Source organism: Aulonocara stuartgranti (genome assembly GCF_965226115.1).
Source record: "Aulonocara stuartgranti genome assembly, chromosome: 5".
In the NCBI taxonomy this organism is placed as follows: Eukaryota; Metazoa; Chordata; class Actinopteri; order Cichliformes; family Cichlidae; genus Aulonocara; species Aulonocara stuartgranti.
This window is the reverse complement of record NC_138943.1, coordinates 23,781,133-23,800,872: the sequence shown is the minus strand read 5'-3', so window position 1 is coordinate 23,800,872 and position 19,740 is coordinate 23,781,133. Positions and strand designations below refer to the sequence as shown.

At 39.9% G+C, this 19,740-nt stretch overlaps 2 protein-coding genes across 4 annotated transcripts; one reads left to right on the top strand and one right to left on the bottom strand.

Moving 5' to 3' along the window:
• Window positions 1-778: 778 nt before the first annotated feature.
• Window positions 779-10,254, bottom strand: sys1 (SYS1 golgi trafficking protein). 3 transcript variants are annotated; one of them, XM_082532248.1, is made up of 4 exons: window positions 10,102-10,254; window positions 3,445-3,727; window positions 3,284-3,351; window positions 779-3,022 (listed from the first exon to the last, which is right to left on the bottom strand). In XM_082532248.1, exons 2-4 carry the CDS (start codon window positions 3,604-3,606, stop codon window positions 2,782-2,784), a joined length of 471 nt encoding a protein of 156 aa, XP_082388374.1. In that variant the 5' UTR covers window positions 3,607-3,727; window positions 10,102-10,254; the 3' UTR covers window positions 779-2,781. The 3 variants fall into 3 exon arrangements, with proteins under 3 accessions (XP_082388374.1, XP_082388372.1, XP_082388373.1); XM_082532246.1 differs by lacking the exon at window positions 10,102-10,254 and adding an exon at window positions 5,645-5,835; XM_082532247.1 differs by lacking the exon at window positions 10,102-10,254 and adding an exon at window positions 5,645-5,833 and having other exon boundaries at window positions 3,445-3,701.
• A 2,280-nt stretch (window positions 10,255-12,534) lies between these two features.
• Window positions 12,535-18,768, top strand: LOC309705958 (peroxisomal succinyl-coenzyme A thioesterase-like). Its single transcript, XM_082532045.1, has 12 exons — window positions 12,535-12,659; window positions 13,890-14,015; window positions 14,175-14,384; window positions 14,916-15,015; window positions 15,147-15,337; window positions 15,417-15,592; window positions 15,703-15,819; window positions 15,950-16,029; window positions 17,833-17,926; window positions 18,045-18,125; window positions 18,347-18,482; window positions 18,599-18,768. The coding sequence occupies exons 2-12, from the start codon at window positions 13,907-13,909 to the stop codon at window positions 18,697-18,699; spliced, it is 1,395 nt and encodes a 464-aa protein (XP_082388171.1). The 5' UTR covers window positions 12,535-12,659; window positions 13,890-13,906; the 3' UTR covers window positions 18,700-18,768.
• Window positions 18,769-19,740: the final 972 nt, after the last annotated feature.

Genomic DNA, 19,740 nt, shown 5'->3' with positions numbered 1-19,740 from the left:
GCAAAGTGGGGGTAAGGACGACTGCAACCAGCGTTTTTCAACTCGTTAGTGCTCTCCCATCTGCTGCTTTCCACCTGGACACTTCCTGCAGCGAGGGATCAAGGCCCAGGGCAGAAAAGGTTTGGAGAAGTAAAGACATGCATGTGGAAATACCCTCATTAGAGAAGCCATGTTTGATGTCTGAAGCATGATGGCCAATGTTTGTTTTTGCTTTTTTGTTTTTCCACCTGCAGTTTCCTCTCCAAGACTTTACCCTTTTAATATAATCAACATGAGATGTGCAGACATTTAAATCTCCAGAAAGGAGAAATTTCTTTTTCTCCCCAAGGAATTTAATGATGTGAATAGATCTATCCAGAGTTTGTATATTGAATTACATTACCAAAAAAATCTAAGATACAAAAGGTGATGTGAACACTTTCAGAGGTTCCACTGCTAGATAACAAAGTAGCAACTTAGAAAGAGTAGTCACGAGTTTGTACAAAGTAAAAAAAAAGTAATTTGTGGAGATTTCGGGAAACAGTTGTTCACCTTTTTGTAAGAGTCGGCTCACTCTTATATAGAGCAGGGGTTTAAAACATAAGGCCCAGGAGCCAGAATCGGTCGGGTCGGGTGAAGACCCCAATCCGGCCGATTGGATGGCTTTGAAAGTGAAGGAGGACATAAATGTTAAACTTTTTACAGTTTTTTTTCCCCACAAGTTTTACATCTTTTCCAACTGATAAGACCTCCCCTGCTGCCATTCACAATACACCAAAGTAATTAAGTTACAGACTCCTGTATTTTACACATTTACTTCTTACAGTGAAGCCCAACAGGTTGCACTGACAGGTTTTCTTTCATTTACAATAGCGTTGCATTTCTTTGTCATGTAAAAAAAACCAAGTCATACTGTTAAAATTGCACTTTTATCTTACATTAAGATGAAATGTGTACACGGACAGAAACTGGAGTTTTACTTGTTCGGCCCACATAAGATCAAAGTGGACTTTAAGCCTGACATCTCTTCTGTGGAGTAAATATGAAGCTACTGCTTAAATGGGAGGATGGGAAGAAATCCTGACACTTTTCACTTCTTGCTTACTAGCAGCTCAGGCAAGACCTCCCTCATTATAATATTATGCATATTTAAGACAACAAGTCATCGATATACCACGCTAATTACCTTGAGAGGTGATGGATTACATTCTTTGGACAGGCTAGCTTTTTCTGTTCCTACTCAAAGCAGCTTGAATGGGAGCTGCTTTCCAATTTGAGGCTGCACCTTCCAATATCGCCCCCTGCATCATAATTATAAACTCATTTCACACCTTAGGAAAACGTGACTGCAAAACAAGACACTGCATCATCCGCACCATCAAAGCTGCAAAGGTTTTAAACTGATAGTCTAAAGAAGAGCATCTCGAGCGTGTGTAGCATGAGCTGTAACACATTAAAGACAAAAAGTCAATTCTGTTAAGAGTTTAAACGTCACCAGCGAAATGAGCAGTCTGACACTGCTCCAAAAAGGAGAAAAAAAAAAGACATCAGAGCCGCACATTTTAGGACTTTCCCCATCACATCCTCCCCAAACAGCAATTTTTCAGAAGCACAGACAAAGCCAGCTGTCAGAACGCAGCTGGTGGCTGACAAACTGTCCCCGAAGTGGCCAAACGGTTTGCATAATACATCATGCCATAAAGAGACAGAACCCAACAATGCTTGCTGTGCAAAATGTGGTACAGACTCAAAAAGAAAAGCATTTAACAAGGATTAGGAGGCTGAATGTAGGAAACATGAAATTGAGCCTGGTTTTTATTACTTTGGACCACTTATTGAGCTCGAATTATGACGCATAAAATCTTTCCTATATTTGGATTTACATGATGACCTACTGATTAGCATACAGTGCTTAACAAATTTATTAGACCACCAGTGTAAGATTTATGCCACAGCTGCCCTAAATTACCAATAAAAATAATTTTTTATTTTTCTGTAATGGTTAATCCACCAGTATGTGCAGCTGAAACGATATTTTTAGTACTAAAATATAATTATTATCAATTATTTTCAAATTTACAGTTTTACCAAAGAAAAGAGCTAAAATGGTGCAAAAGCACTTTTTCTTTATTAAGGTGCCAAATTACAGTTGTTGTTTTACATCCATTACAGATTTGAAACATTTGTTTTTGTAGGTGAAGTTTTTTGACAGATTTCTAAAATATTTGTCTTTGTGACAGATGATCTAATAAATCTGCTAAGCACTGTACCTTTTTGTTGTCTAAAAACACATTTCTCCCCATATTTAACGTTTAAAAGCAGCTTTAAGAAGCAGTAACTAAAACTTTGATGTCATCTTTAAAGTGCTGTTAGGACAGAGCTTTTTAATTTGCGTATGTGTATGTCTGCTAAATTTAACAACAATCAGAAAAAAATGTCTTAAAATTAAGGAATGAAAATAATGAATTTCAACATAAAAACTTACTTAAAAAACATTTGTAGTCATTTAGTTTAGAGGAGGATGTAAACTGGCATGTGCTTTCAAAAGACTTAAAACAGGTGTCTTAATATGCTACAAATTTGCACTGTCCAATATTTAATGTGCAGCTATGAATAAATAGATCAGGTCCGGGAGGGTGAACCACTTGATGGAAACAGACAAAGCACGAAAATCCGACATGCGTGCTGACAGAGGTTCATGTTCTTTTTCTTTTCCAAGAGTGGAGGGTGGAAAAAAACCCTCCTCAGTGAGTCCCTCAAGGATTACCCTTCACAATCTTTCAGCCCGTCACCAAAGAAAATTCACAGATTAGATTTCGGTCCAGTGTTGACTGGAATTGCCCTGAGCTCAGTCCGCATGCACAGGTACTCTCCAATTACAGCCATCAACGCCATGCAAGCTATGTTGACGAGCCACCAGGACAAGGCAGCTGGAAGATGAGCGTTATATATCCAGCAGCCGATCATGTGGAAGAAGTGCACGGTGACCGTGAAGTCCAGGCACTGTTTCCCTCGGCGGATGAAGAACCACAGACCGAGGGCGCTGCAGGAACAGTGACACGGAAAAGATGCCAAAGTTTGAGTATCACTGTACATTAAATGTCGACCATTTTCTACGTAAACATTTAAAATTTTCAACCTTTACACTTAACGAAATGTGTAACTGCACAGATGTAAATAAGGTCTAAACACCCTTTTATAATGAATGCCTCATGGGATGCTTGAAAAACAGGATGCTGTTTGGCTGTCACACAAATCTCATCCATTTATGATGTATAGAAAAAAGACTGATGATATTTCTCACCAGGTAAGAGAATTCAAGATGAATGCCATCATTGAGAGCCTGCCTTGCACGGTTGCAAAACCGAGAGCCTATCAAAGCAAAGAAAACATTTAACATTTACAGTTTTAAGAGAGCGAATATGCGACACAAAAATGCATACGCACGCATATCTTAAAACTTACTTGATAGCTGAAGATCTGGTCCAATGACCGACTACTCTGCACAAGGCTGTCCACTCCAGCCAACCACAGGCCCAAAAAGCTGTAGTAGATGCACTGCATCAGCACGATCTGGCACACGATGAGGACCGGGTCCCAGATGTAGCTACGGAAATGAGTGGCCATTGCTGGCTGACGTTCCACGTACAGACACAAAGGACGTTAACAACTGCTAACAACTGTTAACTGCTGGCCCATCAGATGTGACTTGTGGGTGTGATCTAAAAAATAAATAAAAATAAAAAATCTGAAACACAGAAAGTTACATTGGGAAAAAAAGGATTAGATTAGTACAAAGCTTGGTTTTAAATCCTGCTTTAATATATTTATTAGACAGAAATAGGGAAGATTATAGCTACAGCCAGCTGCTTTGCACTTAAGTAGAAAATAAACAGATGTCCGGAACAAAGTGTTTAGTACACTTCGGGCACTTAACACGGTTAGTCCGGTTGACTTAAGCTTTCGCAAAAGTCAGTCTAGGTAAACTATGTGCTTGCATTCATAGTTCCTGTACAAATGGGGGGTAAAAAGGCAGGAGATGAGATGAAATGTGTGAGGAGTAAAGTGTAGAAGTTTATGTTGTTATCGGTTTACACAACAGAGGATAAAGCAGTCCTCATGACCTTTGCACCCACATCAGCAGCAGTTAATAATCACTAAAAACAGGTCAGCAGATCACTACAGTGTTGTCTTATCTTTCATCTTTGTGCATGTGTAAGCATTTATTTCCATCTCAATTCACCGTAGATCTTCTGCTTGACCAGCTCATATTTCCCAAAAAATGTTATGGTCCAAAGCTTGGACATATATAATGGTTGCTAGGGCTGGGCCATATCATACCATTCATGGTAATACCGGTATAATTTTGGGCAACAATAAAAAAAATGAAATATGAGATACTTTTTAGTTTTTTCCATACATTAAAAAAATGAGGAAATATTTGAACATGAAAAACCACTGAAGATAAACGCCTGAGCTTTGTACTAGTAAACCAGTATCTGTAATTTGAGAGAGATACATCAAAAAATGTTGAGTATTGGCTAGTTCAGAAGGAAAGAAAGACAGACAAAAAAAACATCAAGCAGCCCAATAAAGTTGCACATTTGAGCAAAAGCTTTACATTGCAAAAGACAATTAGTGATCATTTGCGAACTGCAGATTGAATTGAATTGTAGATGATGTCCAAAAGAATGCTAAATTAATGCCATTTACATCCAATTTTCGTGCTGGATTACACAAACATGTTAAGTTTTATCACAAAAACAGTCTATTCCGGACAAAACACAGTTCTAAAGTTTCCAGATGGCTTTCTAAATATAACAGAGATAATAAATTGTGTTAAATATATGAAATATTTCATTTTCATTGATCCATTTCACTAGAGTAGCCTTGCAAGACCAGGATGTGATGCACATGAGGTGTGACTAATAGTGCATTGTAAGACCCTAACCCGAATCCCGGACTGCTAATACTTGATATATGAGGGTAAAATTTCATAGCAATCATTACATGTGTCCAAACTTTGGACAAAGTTCTGGCAAATCGGGCATGGTCGAGCAGAAAATGTTGAACAAAGCTGATGATGTGAGATGGAGTGACACACCAAGTCACATTTAGCGATTTTAATGGCATGACCACTAATGGCTTTAAGAATTAATCCAATAATATATCCAACTTGTCTTCAGGTGAACACACCAATGCTGACATTTTTGACCTGAAACTTCCACAACAGCATCGAGGCTTTAATGAAGACATCCGCTTCTGCTTTAACTCGGATCTCAGTTAAATCACACCCACAATATCCTGCTTTAAATAAACACCGAGGTAGCTCAGTAACAATCGGGGTTGTAATGTTATGGTGATGGTAGGTTAGGGTTAGGTGAACACAGAGAAACCCGATAGCACAGGTAGCTTAGCCGTCGACCAACACATACTCGCAGATTAGCAAAAGCCAATGTAATATCATGTGATCGCTCACAGGCGGGAGACTAAATGGCTCAAATCTATTTATTTATATTAAGCTCAACTAAACATAAAAACGAAGGCTAACTCGCGAAGGCTTTTATCTCCCAGCCTAAAACCTGTAAACATTACAGAGGGTGAGTCGGCGCTAAGTTAAAGCTTCATCGTGTTTGAAGGAGAGCGGTCTGGAAGTGATACGGACCTGCCCGCGGGTCAGAAAGTCTTAAGGATGCTGGATCAACGATAATCCCTATGGCTCTTCAAAGTTCCCCAAATTCTGTCGTTACTTAACCGGGCCTCATCGTACACTACATTGGACTAGCTAAACCCTGTTAACAACACGGAAGTCAGAACAGTTTGCCCGGAAAGAAAACTTCATGACCAACTAGTCACTGCCAAAGTAAAATACTTCCGTTCTATTCCTGAAAACCCATGTACTGTCACTCCTGCGACATTAATTATTTGCCAACAGTGTGTAATAAAAATGTCTCGTAATTCATCAAAAAGCAACGTCTATAATTGTTTTGTTCATAATAGGTTATTTTTCGTTTCGGAATTTTTTTTTTTTGATGAACTAGCTACATTTATTTTGGAAATCTACCAAGTTAAAACTTCCAAACGGTTGCAAAAAATTATGAATTTTACTTTTTGCATATCTAAATCGATAAAGAAATAAAATGATAAACGTTTAAATAATAATTAATAAGAAGCTGTTAAAATATCCAGACAGACAAAGGAGGAAGGGCATATTAACATGTTGGGTTTTTTTTTAATTGTTTTCATTGGGTTTTTTTCCTCCTTTCCTTTTTTTTTTTGTCTTTTTACTATTGATATTAAAAATTACCACCTTATAGTGGTGGAGGGGTTTGTGTCTCCCAGCGGCTATGTTTTCATGGAGGTGAGGGGGTTGCCCCCCTGGTAGGGTTTTCCATGGCAAATTGGTCCTGGTTTGGGTTGCCAACTTTTTAATTATCAAATAAGGGACACTCTGGAGTGCCAGAAGCACAATGCACAACCAGCTGGGCATAGTGTAAATATGCACTATATGTGACATTGCATGTAATGATCATACATAACATAACATTTAAAGTAGAATAAGGGATGAACCAATTTTGCTGATTATACGGGATGTCCCTGCTAAAACAGGACAGTTGCCAACCCTAGTCCTTGGTCAGGGACCAGACGAGACCATTTTAAAAACACCTACAAGTAGAAGTTCTAGAAAACAGTTCATCCTGCCTGGGATAGGGTTACCAGGGCCCTTCCCTGGTGCAGAGTGACTGCCCAAGGGTGAGCACTTGGTCGCCAGTCTTTAATCCATGGCTTCACAGACACCTCCCTGAGGGAGTTGGGCTGCATTACCTGTGTCTGCTGCGTTTTCTATGTTGATTAATTCAGAATGTGTATTTATTTGACCAGTTATTTGTCTGCTTTGCTAATCCAGCCAGAGTTAGGGCTCCGTTTAAACCTGGGGTCTCTCATTGGATTGTGGAGCCATCTCCCTGGCTTACAGCACCAAAAGTCTGAAGACGAGCGGGGACAAGTCGTCCATCACCGAGAAAGAGGTCACTGTGGCAGTTAAGCGATTCCTTGGTGACATATGGATAGGTTCTGTGGCTGCAGTGATGTGGATGCTGTACCAGTCCATTGTGGTGAAGAGAGAGCTGGGCTTAAAAGCGAAGCTCTCGATTTACCGGTTGATCTATGTCCCTACTCTTATCTATGGTCACAAGCTTTGGGTAGTGAAAGAATGAGAAAGAATGAGATTGCAGATACAAGCAGCGGAAATGAGCATCCTCCGAAGGGTGGCTGACCTTTCCCTTAAAGATAGGTTGTGGAGTCTGGCCATCCGGAAAGGGCTCAGGGTAGAGCGACTACTCCTCCACATCAAAAAAAGCCAGTTGAGGTGGTTCAGGCATCTGACAAGGATGCCTCCTGGGCAGTGTTGGTCAAGTTACTTAAAAAAAGTAATAAGTAACTAATTACTGATTACTTCCCCCAAAAAGTAATCCCGTTACTTTACTGATTACTTATTTTCAAAAGTAATTAATTACTTAGTTACTTAGTTACTTTGTAAAAACACGATTTACAACCTGAATAGATGATAAAGCGATAGAGCTTTCAGCCCAATTCCACTTTTTCTACATAATCCATCATACAAAATGTAATCAAATGGAAAAGTCTATTTTTTTAACTTGTTTTATCAGTTTTAATCTTTTAACTTTATGCATCAAGCAAAAATTTAATTATATGCAACATTCTCTGACTTGAATAAATTAGTTTAACATTTAAACCTATTTTCTGCACATTCCAGCACATAAAATAAAATATTTTTTGTGTTTACACTCACTCTTTCAAATAGATGCAAGTAAAACACAGCAGTAAATAAATAAAGTCAAAGACTCAGCGGTCCTGTTGCTCTATTTTCACCTGTAAAGCAGGACTGAGGTAGACGGAGGTTTACCCTGGTGCAGGTGTGCCGCGGTCAGTTGAAGAATCCGCGAGTTTCTCTGTGAATTTCCCATTACGTCGTTGCGCACTCAGTACTTGCTTGGAAGTTTAGGGGGGTTTTTTCGCTGTAAAAAGAAGTTTTCTTCCCACGCACGATGGACACTAATGTTTTTGTCACTTTTTATGGAATCAAACTCAAAGTAAGGTCAGTACTTCCACGCTTTAAACGCTGCACGCTCATACTCTCTCCTGCACTCGATATATTTTCCATTGTTGATCTGCACACAGCTGTTGTCACTAACGGCGCACTCACTTACGTCACTGTCGTGAGACATTCTCGCAAAAAATCACGGTTTTAGTAACGCAGTGTTCCTACGGGAAAGTAACGGTAATCTAATTGCCGTTTTTGCAATAGTAATCCCTTACTTTACTCGTTACTTGAAAAAAGTAATCAGATTACAGTAACGTGTTACTGCCCATCTCTGCTCAGAAATACTGTATTTCACTAATAATAAAGTTTTCTTATTTAAAATAGGAGGAAATGGAAATGGACAATTCAGTCTGGTATCAAGTAAAAAGTCTTTTTTTCTGGAACTTATCAGGCTATAAGAGGATTTATTTTTTTCTGGTTGGGGTCAAGTTGAACCACTTTCAGGCTCGTCGATGTGTGAAGCTTTTGGGAGGTGAGTTCTGAGCTTTAGAAAGGACTGACTTCGTGATTAATGATTTTAAAAAGAAAACATTATACAACCCATGGTGACCAGATCTGGCACGCCCCCCTTGCCAGGTGTTCCTGATTTTTTTAACTTAAAGTTAGCCTTTTTCTTAGTCGGAGCTTTGTGTGCACTGGTTGCCGCTGCGTTTGTAAGGTAATGTTGTTTGGTCTTGCTTTTTTAAATATATATATATATATTAGGGGTGCAACGATACACAAAATTCACGGTTCGGTTCGGTTCGATACTTTGGTGTCACGGTTTGATATTTTTTCGATACAAAAAAAAATGTTCATGCCTTTTTAATTTGTCATTTATTAAAATTATAAATATATATTTTAACACAAAAGTACAGTTTTTAAATTTAACCCTAACCCTTGTGCGTGTTGTTTTTTAGCTCGTCATATTGCAGCCACAGAAATTCTTTTGTCCATGAAACCATAAAGCTGCACTTTCTTTTTGCCTTATAGTCTGATTTGTCATAACTTCTCCGTTTTGTGGTAAGCTTTTCTTTGGCTGTCACTTCTTCACCCTGACCTGTCTTATTTGGCTCAGCAGAACTAAAATATATATCTGTCTGTGAAGGTTCTCAGTCATCCAGGTCATTGTAGTGAAATATATATCCTGCCGCACTCACATAAGCTCAGCGATTCTCTGCGCGATCAACCTCTCACATGTTTAAGCTGCGGGAGATTTCACTTGTCATGTTTGCATAGTAAGCTAACGATTAATAAGACGATGTCAGAGGAATTGGTGCACAAATTATCATCACTCACAGATCAGTGCTGTCGCTCTCTATACACAGTTCCCGCGATTGCAAAGTGAAAGCAAAAAAACAAGCGCAAATTCAAACACGATTTCAATATGTCACATATTGACAGTGGCTCACCCAATGACATAATTACCCAGCTACATTTCTGAAAGAACGCAAAAGCATTGACATATATTTTTCCTTCCTACAATAGCCCGACAGGCAGGGCAGAGATAGCCCCGGGACGTCGGGCTAGCGATATTGCGAGCCCTGTATCTGATTGAGGAATCACTCATCTTTGGAAAAGAGAGTTTATTACAGAGAAATGTCTCTTTCCAAAATAAAAGCTATACTATCCGCTTCTTCTGGGCTATATTCTCAGCAGCATATTAAACATATCAGGTCTCCATAAGGAGAATCATGTGCTAACAGCTGTCTAAATGACTCGGCTAAAGTTTGTAGCATGCATGCTTGTTGTTTTTGTCTTTGCACTAGGATGATGTCGGCGTAAATGTGCAGTCATATTCGTTGTGTTCCCACTAGTGCTTTCAGGTTAATCTCGTTGAAATAACCTTAACGCCACAACACGGCAAATCTCCGTTAACGAGCTACCCTATACAGAGGGGCTAGACAGCCAACACGTTAAGGAGCTAACTGCGCTAACACACTAGCTCCCACCCATGTAATTGAGCATTGCATGGCACATCCAACATACTGTTTTACTTTAGTCCATGACTCGCTTACCTTCAGGGTCATATGTCACATGAAAACCAAAATAATTCCAAACGCCAGATCTGAATGAGGGTGGGGAGGTCCACTTCTGTCTCGCTAGCTTGCCCTGCGCTCTTCCTTCTGACGATGCTGTCTGTGTTGAGTGCTCAGTGAATCTGCGTTCGACTACTCCGCCTAGGCTGCTCTCTCGAGCCTAGGCGGAGTAGTCAAATGCAGATTCACTGAGCGCTCAACACAGACAGCATCGTCAGAAGGAAAGTTGATAAAATAAATTACACATTTTGTATTGTTCTTTTTTTTTTCTCCCCTTTGGTTTTCTTTCTTTCTCTCCCCCTCTTTCTTTCATTCTTTCCCCCTGTCCTATCCCACAGTCATGTCTGTCCCGTTTGCAACTGAAAATAAAATAAATTCATAATTATAATAAAGGTCAATCAAATGGACCAATATGATGATCCACTTAAAATAAATCCTCTTGGCATCTTTCTTGGCCTCAAGACAACAATTCTGATGGCTATAGATCCAAACGGGACACAAAAAAAATAAAAAAAAAATAAAAAAAAATAAAAAAAAATTGTATTGTTCGATACATATGCGTACGGAACCGAAAGCACTGTATCGAATGGTTCAATATCGATACGAATATCGTTGCACCCCTAATATATATATATATATATATATATATATATATATATATATATGTATATGTATATATATATATATATATATATATATGTGTGTGTGTGTGTGTGTATATATGTGTGTGTGTATATATAGAAAAAAAAACACCCAGCACGCCCCTGCGGGCGGTTTATCCTTCAAGCTCGGGTCCTCTACCAGAGGCCTGGGAGCTTGAGGGTCCTGCGCAGTATCTTAGCTGTTCCCAGGACTGCGCTCTTCTGGACAGAGATCTCCGATGTTATTCCCGGGATCTGCTGGAGCCACTCGCCTAGCTTGGGAGTCACCGCACCTAGTGCTCCGATTACCACGGGGACCACCGTTACCTTCACCCTCCACATCCTCTCGAGCTCTTCTCTGAGCCCTTGGTATTTCTCCAGCTTCTCGTGTTCCTTCTTCCTGATATTGCTGTCATTCGGAACCGCTACATCGATCACTACGGCCGTCTTCTTCTGTTTGTCTACCACCACTATGTCCGGTTGGTTAGCCACCACCATTTTGTCCGTCTGTATCTGGAAGTCCCACAGGATCTTAGCTCGGTCATTCTCCACCACCCTTGGGGGCATCTCCCATTTTGACCTCGGGACTTCTAGGTTATACTCGGCACAGATGTTCCTGTACACTATGCCGGCCACTTGGTTATGGCGTTCCATGTATGCCTTGCCTGCTAGCATCTTGCACCCTGCTGTTATGTGCTGGATTGTCTCTGGGGCATCTTTACACAGCCTGCACCTGGGGTCTTGCCTGGTGTGATAGACCCCAGCCTCTATGGATCTTGTACTCAGAGCTTGTTCTTGTGCTGCCATGATTAGTGCCTCTGTGCTGTCTTTCAGTCCAGCTTTGTCCAGCCACTGGTAGGATTTCTGGATATCAGCCACCTCCTCTATCTGCCGGTGGTACATACCGTGCAGGGGCCTGTCCTTCCATGATGGTTCCTCGTCTCCCTCCTCTTTCTTGGGTTTCTGCTGCCTGAGGTATTCACTGAGCACTCGGTCAGTTGGGGCCATCTTCCCAATGTATTCTTGGATGTTCCTTGTCTCATCCTGGACTGTGGTGCTGACACTCACCAGTCCCCGGCCCCCTTCCTTCCGCTTAGCGTACAGCCTCAGGGTGCTGGACTTGGGGTGAAACCCTCCATGCATGGTCAGGAGCTTTCTTGTCTTTATGTCAGTGGCTTCTATCTCCTCCTTTGGCCAGCCTATTACCCCAGCAGGGTACCTGATCACGGGCAGGGCGTATGTGTTGATGGCCCGGATCTTGTTCTTACCATTCAGCTGACTCCTCAGGACTTGCCTGACCCTCTGCAGGTACTTGGTGGTTGCAGCCTTTCTAGCGGCCTCTTCATGGTTCCCATTTGCCTGCGGGATCCCCAGGTACTTGTAACTGTCCTCTATGTCTGCAATGTTGCCTTCTGGTAGTTCAATCCCCTCAGTTCTGACTACCTTCCCTCTCTTTGTTACCATCCGACTACACTTCTCCAGTCCGAACGACATTCCAATGTCATTGCTGTATAGCCTGGTAGTGTGGATCAGTGAATCGATGTCTCGTTCACTCTTGGCATACAGCTTGATGTCATCCATGTATATATATATATATATATATATATATATATATATATATATATATATATATATATATATATATATATATATATATATATATATATATATATATATATATAGTATATCGAGTTAATCTGTATGTGAAACGGTTCCTCTGCTTGGGCAAAGGGTTCACAAGTTAAAGATTTGCAGTTGGGGGATATGGGACGAGCGTTTGTGCAGCTGCAACCGACCACCTGAACATCCACTTTTCACCTTGCGAAAGCTTTTCACTTTTATTGACGGTTTCCAGGCTTATTGCTCCAGTTTTATTTTTCCAAATACCTTTCAGAGGTAATTATGTCATTTTATTTTCCTTTTTTTTCTTTTTGCAGATTCATACTTTATGCTAAAATAATTATTAAACACAGCGAAAAAGTATAATTTAGTATTTTTCCCCCCTGGTGAAAATTGAGGCTTTGTACCTTAATATTGTGCACATGTACTCTATACTCAGTGAAATTGGATTCAGTTTTATACGATTCTTTAAAAAAAAAATCTGCTTCCATTAACACATCTGAGTATGGCGTTATCAGGTTAAGATACAGTACTGTGCAAAAATCTCGAGCCAGCCCACGTTTTATATTTTATTTCAATCCAGCTTTTAAATTTTGGTTCAAATTGTTAGAGGAGGTCAAGAGAGCGGTACAACAGCGAGTGTCTGCAGTCATCTGTAAAACAAGCTGGGGACTATGTCGTGGTTTAGGGATGAATTTCAGGAAGGGGTGGGGAGAACTTGTTAAAATTGAAGGAATTATGAATGTCGAAATGTGCTGTCAGCCTTAGCCAGTCGGAAAGCATGTGATTGGCAACAGCTACATTTTTCAGCAGTGATCACAAACATACTGCCAGTTCAGTAAAAACACACCTGGAAAGAAAACACAATGTAGCAGTCATGGATTAGCCTCCAAAGGCAGCCAATATCCAAAGAGGAGCTTTGCATGTCCTTCAAGAAGCCTGGAGAAGTATTCCTAAAGACTACTTCAAGAAATGACTGTGTTGGAGAATATTGACGTTCACGCTCGTTAGATTGGTATAAACTCAGCTTTTGCTTCATATTTCTGTATAAGTTTGCATGTTTTAGTAAATCACTGCACCTATTTCCCAGTTTTCCTTAGAAAATGTATAGAAGTGATGGGTGGATCAAGACTAGCTTGACGCTCACGGGAAATAGTCACATGTGGGTGAAACCTGAATGTATGGTGGATGATTCTGATCATGAATTCAGAACTCAAGTTAAACAGTAATTGTAACAGCATTATTAATTCACATTAGTAAGGCAGACTTAAAAGAAATCCAAGTTACAAAGCTTTGCAGTTCTTTGTTTGTTTGTTTTTTAAAAATACAGTGCACATGTGAAAAGGACAAAGGTCTAAGGTTAATCTCTAACACAAGAGCAAGTCTTAGACAGAACCTGACAGCAGAGCATGCTGTCCAACCTTGGATTAGTTGTAGTTATTGATATTTAACCCTTTACTTTAATTTTAAGTGTTTTAGTATTTGATATTTACTTTGTGTTTATAGTGTCAAGAAAGACCATAATGTTTAGGGCACATATGAGTGTGACAAGAATATGGCAGCTCATAGAAAAGAGGATGATGTCGTGCATCAGTGTGCGTGGGAAACTGGCCGGGCTTCAGCGTGCTGTTGGTAAGAATAATATTTGAGGGTCTCTTTTTTTTTTTTAAATATCAAAGATGATCAGTATCATTTTTTTCAATCTGTACATGCCTGAAGAGTGTCTGTATCAGAAGTTCTCGGTTTTATTTGTATGTGTGTGTATATATATGTTTGTTTGTTTTTTAACAGGTGAAGTTCGGAGGAAGAGCAGCTTTAGACAAAGCCCTTTGCTGTCAGCCGCTCCTGTTCGTGCGCTCATAGATGAACAGATCAGCATTAAAGGGCGTTTCCTGTCTCAAAATTATCCTGTCACAGTATGCGCACAAATGCACAGTGAGGAGGGAGATCTGTGGGAGGCGTTTGCTCATTATACAACAAATGCGAGCAGGAGCATCAACTGTGAGTGAAATACTCTTAAGTGCTGTTGGGTGACATAGTAGACAGTTTCTGTAATATATAGATGTCCACATAAATAAAAGCAGCTGGCATGTGGGACATATAAGCAGGGCAATAATGTTGAGATGCTCACTGTGCCAGTGGCAGGGTTTGACTTTTTTATTGTATTTAAAAACAAAATGGAGCAAAAAACAAACATGCTGAAATTAAATTGAACAAAGTGTTTGTCATTTTAATCTGCAAGCTGCAAGTAATTATTGATAAAAGTCACAGGTTAATATTTAATGTGTTTACTGTGGAGACATCCTGTGGCAGTCATGTTATATTAATTCACTTCAGTTCAATTTTATTTTATTTATATCGTGCACGCCATTTCTTATCAACAGTAGCTTCAAGGCACTTTATATTGTAGAAAGAAAATAATCAGACTCCGTTTTAACAAGGAGACAGTAAAGATTGTGTGAAGAGATATTAACCAGGCTTTTATGCAGGCAGTGTTTCATTTTATTTTTGTCTCTGTTCTTACCTGAATAGTGACCAGCGATCATTCAGTTGGAGGTTCTTATTTAGGCTGTGAGCCGATGGGACTCTTCTGGGCTTTGGAGCCTGCACTCAGAAGCAGAGAAGGTTTGAGGCAGGTTTCAAATCCAGCTGCCTCTTATGTTGCGCACTTAAAAATACAGCTAAAGGATTCTTTCATTCATTCTACATTTCTGGCTTCACTGACTGCTTCTTTCTCTGTGTAAATATAAATGCTGATCACAGGCTTAGGAAAAGAAACGTGGAGACGCCATACATAGTGAACATCTCCTTACTGGAGGGCCACACTTCACCCAGTGAGGGGCAGAGCACTGAGCTGGCACCTGTAACCGTTGAGCGCTGGTACATGGCGCCAGGAGTGAGGAGAATAGAGATTCGTCAGAACAAAATTGTAGGAACATTATTCTTACCCCCTGGTGAGCGTTCACTGAAGTGGCATTTATTGGCAGTGCCTTAGTCAGCAGTCACTGAACTTCACATGCTGATTTCCTGCAGGCCCGGGCCCTTTTCCTGCTATGCTGGATCTGTGGGGAATGGGTGGAGGACTGTCGGAGTACCGCTCTGCACTTTTTGCCTCCAGGGGATTCGCGAGTCTTTCTGTTGCCTACATGGGGCACAAAGACTTACCTGGACCACCAGACATAATGAGTGTTGCCGATTTGTATTTCAAAGTAGGATAACTTTGTCTGAGTTTCAGTGTATAAGCACTGGATTTAACCTAACAGCCTTGTATTTGTTTGTAATGTTTTTGTCACTCTCTTAAAATGTTTTGTTTGGTCAGTCAGCCTTCCAGCTACTTCAAGATCACTGTCAGGTCGATGCAGACAGAATTGGGGTCATTGGCCTCTCCTTTGGAGTCTGTCTGACCCTTCGCATCGCCACTAGGATTGGTGTTAAAGTGCGTCCCAAACTCACCTGTTTTGAAATCTGCCATATGATCATCACATTGTTATTTGCATATGAAAAATACAAATCTGATAGACAGGCAATTATGAATGACGTTAACATTCATTTGTTCCCCTTTCCAGCCATCATGTTTGATTTGTATTAACGGGCCAGTAGGAAGCCCGCTGTTAGATGAAGATGGCAAGACCAAAACGATTGAGAGGTAATGGCTGGTTACTTTAGATTCTACTCTCAAATCAAATCAAATCAAATCAAATCAAATCAAATCAAATCAAATCAAATCAAATCACTTTTATTGTCACATCACATGTGCAGGCACACTGGCACAGCACATGCGAGTGAAATTCTTGTGTGCGAGCCCCACAAGCAACAGAGATGTGCAAACACAACAACACAAACGAGCAAAATACAAGAATGGCCAACCTGAAACTAATAAATATATGTACAATATATAATAGTGTATGCATTTCTGGATGTGTATACTAAATATTTTCCTACGTGTGTGTGTGTGTGTGTGTGTGTGTGTGTGTGTGTGTGTGTGTGTGTGTGTGTGTGTGTGTATACACATTTTTACAAATTAAATAGTAAAAAAAAAAATAAAAAATAAAAAAAAATAATAATAATAATAATAATAATAATAAAATATATAAAATATACAGAGTTGAATATGTGCAAAACAAGTGGCATTTATATACAGTGTGGAGTGCATAATGTTCAAGTTCCAGTAGTGAAGCTGAGGTGTCTATGACGTGTTCAGCAGTCTGATGGCCTGATGGAAAAAGCTGTCTCTCAGTCTGCTGGTACGGGACCGGATCCAGTCTATTTGAACCGTTCACTTCTGGTGTCACTTATAAGTACAGAGTACTTATAGATATTTCTTATTTTAATGTTGGTTTTGATTTCTGGACAGTGATGCTTTTTATTTTGATAGCATGGCCTCTGTACACCTCTCCAGTGGATTTTTAACAAAATCCCACATTAAGATGGGCAGTCTAACAAATTTTAAACATAAGGACTGATTATAATAGTGTACTTTGTGGCTCTCTTTTAATCTGGATAAATCATGGTGGTAACTTATGGTGAACCTGATTGGGGCAAGGTTATGTTGAGTTTCAGTGAAATTATGTGTTTACAGTATGCTTTAAGTGCAATATACAGCCCCAATTCCAAAACAGTTGGTGCAATGATTTGCACATTTCATAAACTCCTACTTTAGTCACAATGGAGCAAAGAAAATCTCTAAACTGAGAAAAATATGAAGTCTGTTTGAATTTGATAGCAGCGCTGTGTCTCAAATGTTAGGAAAGGGCTCATATTAGGAAAATTACTCTGCTACGTTTGTGGGGTATTTGTTGACAATCATTTGAAATCAGTTAAACTAATTTGGCTTTGCTGTGGCAACAAACTAACAAGCACCCAACAAACTCTTTATTGGGTGTGTGGAGTGTGTCAGACCTGGGTAACATTTAATTACAGATGATATGTTGTGCTTAATTTCATGACCTTTTTCCTTTTCCTTGCCATGCTTTTCTTTCCCAGTCATTCTGGTACAGAATAATCTTGACCCATAAAAGCCATCTGCTGATTGCACACATTAACGGTGATACGACTGTATCTGTCGAGTGATCTTGACTTGGTTAGGTGTTGTGAAGTTCTTTTTTTTTAACCATGGAAATAATTCTGTGATGCACTTTAGCTGCAGGTTTTTGCTACCTCTCTCGTAAATTTGTTTTGATTTTGCAACAGTTAATGAAATGCTCTCGTAAAACCTAATGAATTCTACTTGAAAGTCTTAACTTCAATCATATTGAGTCTTTAAACTCCAGTGTGGTGATGTACCTTACAAAAGTATATTGTGGTCCAAAAACATAATTGTAACCTGGACTTTTATCTAGTTCAGGGTCCTCCGTCTACTCCAGGGCTGACATAGTAATCGCTGTTTTTAAGATTTTCACGAGTAGATGTTAACAAACAGTACCATCTCTGTCCTGTTCTGCTCTTTAAGTGACCAGAAACATTGGGAGCTCGATGATCGAGGCCGTGTGAGTTTCAGACATGTCTCTCTGCCGGATAATCTGCCCGCTGAGAACAAACAGAAGGTTCTTCTCTGCCCATCACACATGCATAGAGAAGCACATGTGTATAGAGCTCAGTAATCTCTGCTCTTTATTGTTGTTTTTTTTGTTTGTTTTGTTTTCTCTTATTTTCTTTTTGTAGGTAAAGAACATCACCTGTCCTCTCATGTACATAGTGGGTGAAGACGATCTGTGTGCTGCAAGCACAGAGAATGCAGATGTGGTAAATTAACTTATTTTACTTTAATTACAATTACAGATTACATTTTAAATGTTATGTTGTCCTGTATATATTATTTGGAGACTCTTGATGTCTACTGAAATGTATTAAAACACTCTAAGAATACAACAGTCATTTATAGTCACCTGAATGCAGTTTTGTATATTGTCTGTGTGGACTGACTGCACACTGTTTCATTGTTTACTCTGATCGCTGGTCATCAGATTGAGGAGGCCCTGAGGTCTGCAGGTAAATCCCAGCTGTTTACCCGCTTGTCATATCCCGGTGCCGGTCACCTGATCGAGCCACCCTACGCACCGTGTGCAAGAGTGTCTCTATGGAGAGCCAAACCAGAGAAATGTGAGCTTAAGTTTTCCTCTCATTGTATTTTATTAAGAATACAATATATAATGGTAAATAAATTTGCAGTTGGTTGTTTTTGGTTTTTTTTGTTTGTTTGTTTTTCTTCCCTGCAGTATTCACTCTGTGGGGAGGTCACCCCGCACCCCACGCTGCTGCTCAAGAAGATTCCTGGAAGAGGATCCTAGAGTTTATGGAAACCCATCTGAGGCGGTGAATCTCCACATGGACAATAATCCATCGTTAACATGATTCTGAAATCCTGCATTTGTTTGAGCTGTGAAAGATGTCCTACGACTGGTGTGCAACTTGGGTTTTAAAAAATAAATAAATAAATAAATAAAACTCATTTAAAAACTATTTGGGCCACAAGAGGTCGCTGTTTGGTTGCTATCAAAACAGCCAGTTCAGTATGAGTCAGTCTGCACCGTACAAAGGAAAAGAAAGCTTTCAGCAGTTTAGACCCACAGATGTTGGGCTGTCAGGTACAGCTGTGCCTATACTACTCAACAAGTAGTATAGGTGTTAATTTTCTTAGCTGGACTGCATTACATGTACACACACGTCTGTTATTTGTCTTTCTAAAAGATGGAACCAGTCAGCTTGGCCTTTCCTCCTATTTCTCAGTTTGTGTATCCTCGTTTCCTTTCCTCACCTTTTTGACTCCTCACAAGGGGAGAGAGGAGTGTGTAATCAAAACAAAAAAAAAGACGTCCTTGCTTCAGAGGGCATGTTGTGAAGCAGCATCTGTTAAACATGTCTCAGTACTGCTGTAGCTTATCGATTCTGTCAGATGAGCATAAATGTTTAGTAATGACAGACAAATATGTGGAAGTATCATACGTTTATATATTTTTGTTTCTCAAATACATATTCCACACATGCTATATTAGAAACTCACCAGCCATTTTATTAGGTATACATTGGTGGTGTCCGTTTGGACCCTCTTTTGCCTTCATTACTACATTAATTCTTTGAAACAGATTCAACAAGGTGCTGGAAACATGCCTCAGAGATCTTGATATGATAGTGCCACACAGTTGCTGCAGATTTGTTGGCTGCACATCCATGATGCAAATTTTGTGTTCCACCACATCCCAAAGGTGGATTGAGGTCGGGTGACTGTGGAGGCCTTTTGAGGACACTGAACTCATGTTCAAGATTCTAGTCTGAGACAATCTGCGCTTTATGACATTTTGTTTTCCTCCAACAAGCAGCCATCAGGAGATGGGTACACAGCAGTCATAAAGGGATCGAC

Coding starts and splice junctions, on each gene's coding strand:
- sys1 (XM_082532248.1), bottom strand. CDS start 3,606: ATGGCCACTCATTTCCGTAGCTACATCTGGGACCCGGTCCTCATCGTG. Junction 3,352..3,444: donor ACCAGATCTTCAGCTATCAA/GTAAGTTTTAAG, acceptor TTGCTTTGATAG/GCTCTCGGTTTTGCAACCGT. Junction 3,023..3,283: donor ATCTTGAATTCTCTTACCTG/GTGAGAAATATC, acceptor CTGTTCCTGCAG/CGCCCTCGGTCTGTGGTTCT.
- LOC309705958 (XM_082532045.1), top strand. CDS start 13,907: ATGTTTAGGGCACATATGAGTGTGACAAGAATATGGCAGCTCATAGAA. Junction 15,016..15,146: donor AGAAGCAGAGAAGGTTTGAG/GCAGGTTTCAAA, acceptor TGCTGATCACAG/GCTTAGGAAAAGAAACGTGG. Junction 15,338..15,416: donor AACATTATTCTTACCCCCTG/GTGAGCGTTCAC, acceptor GATTTCCTGCAG/GCCCGGGCCCTTTTCCTGCT.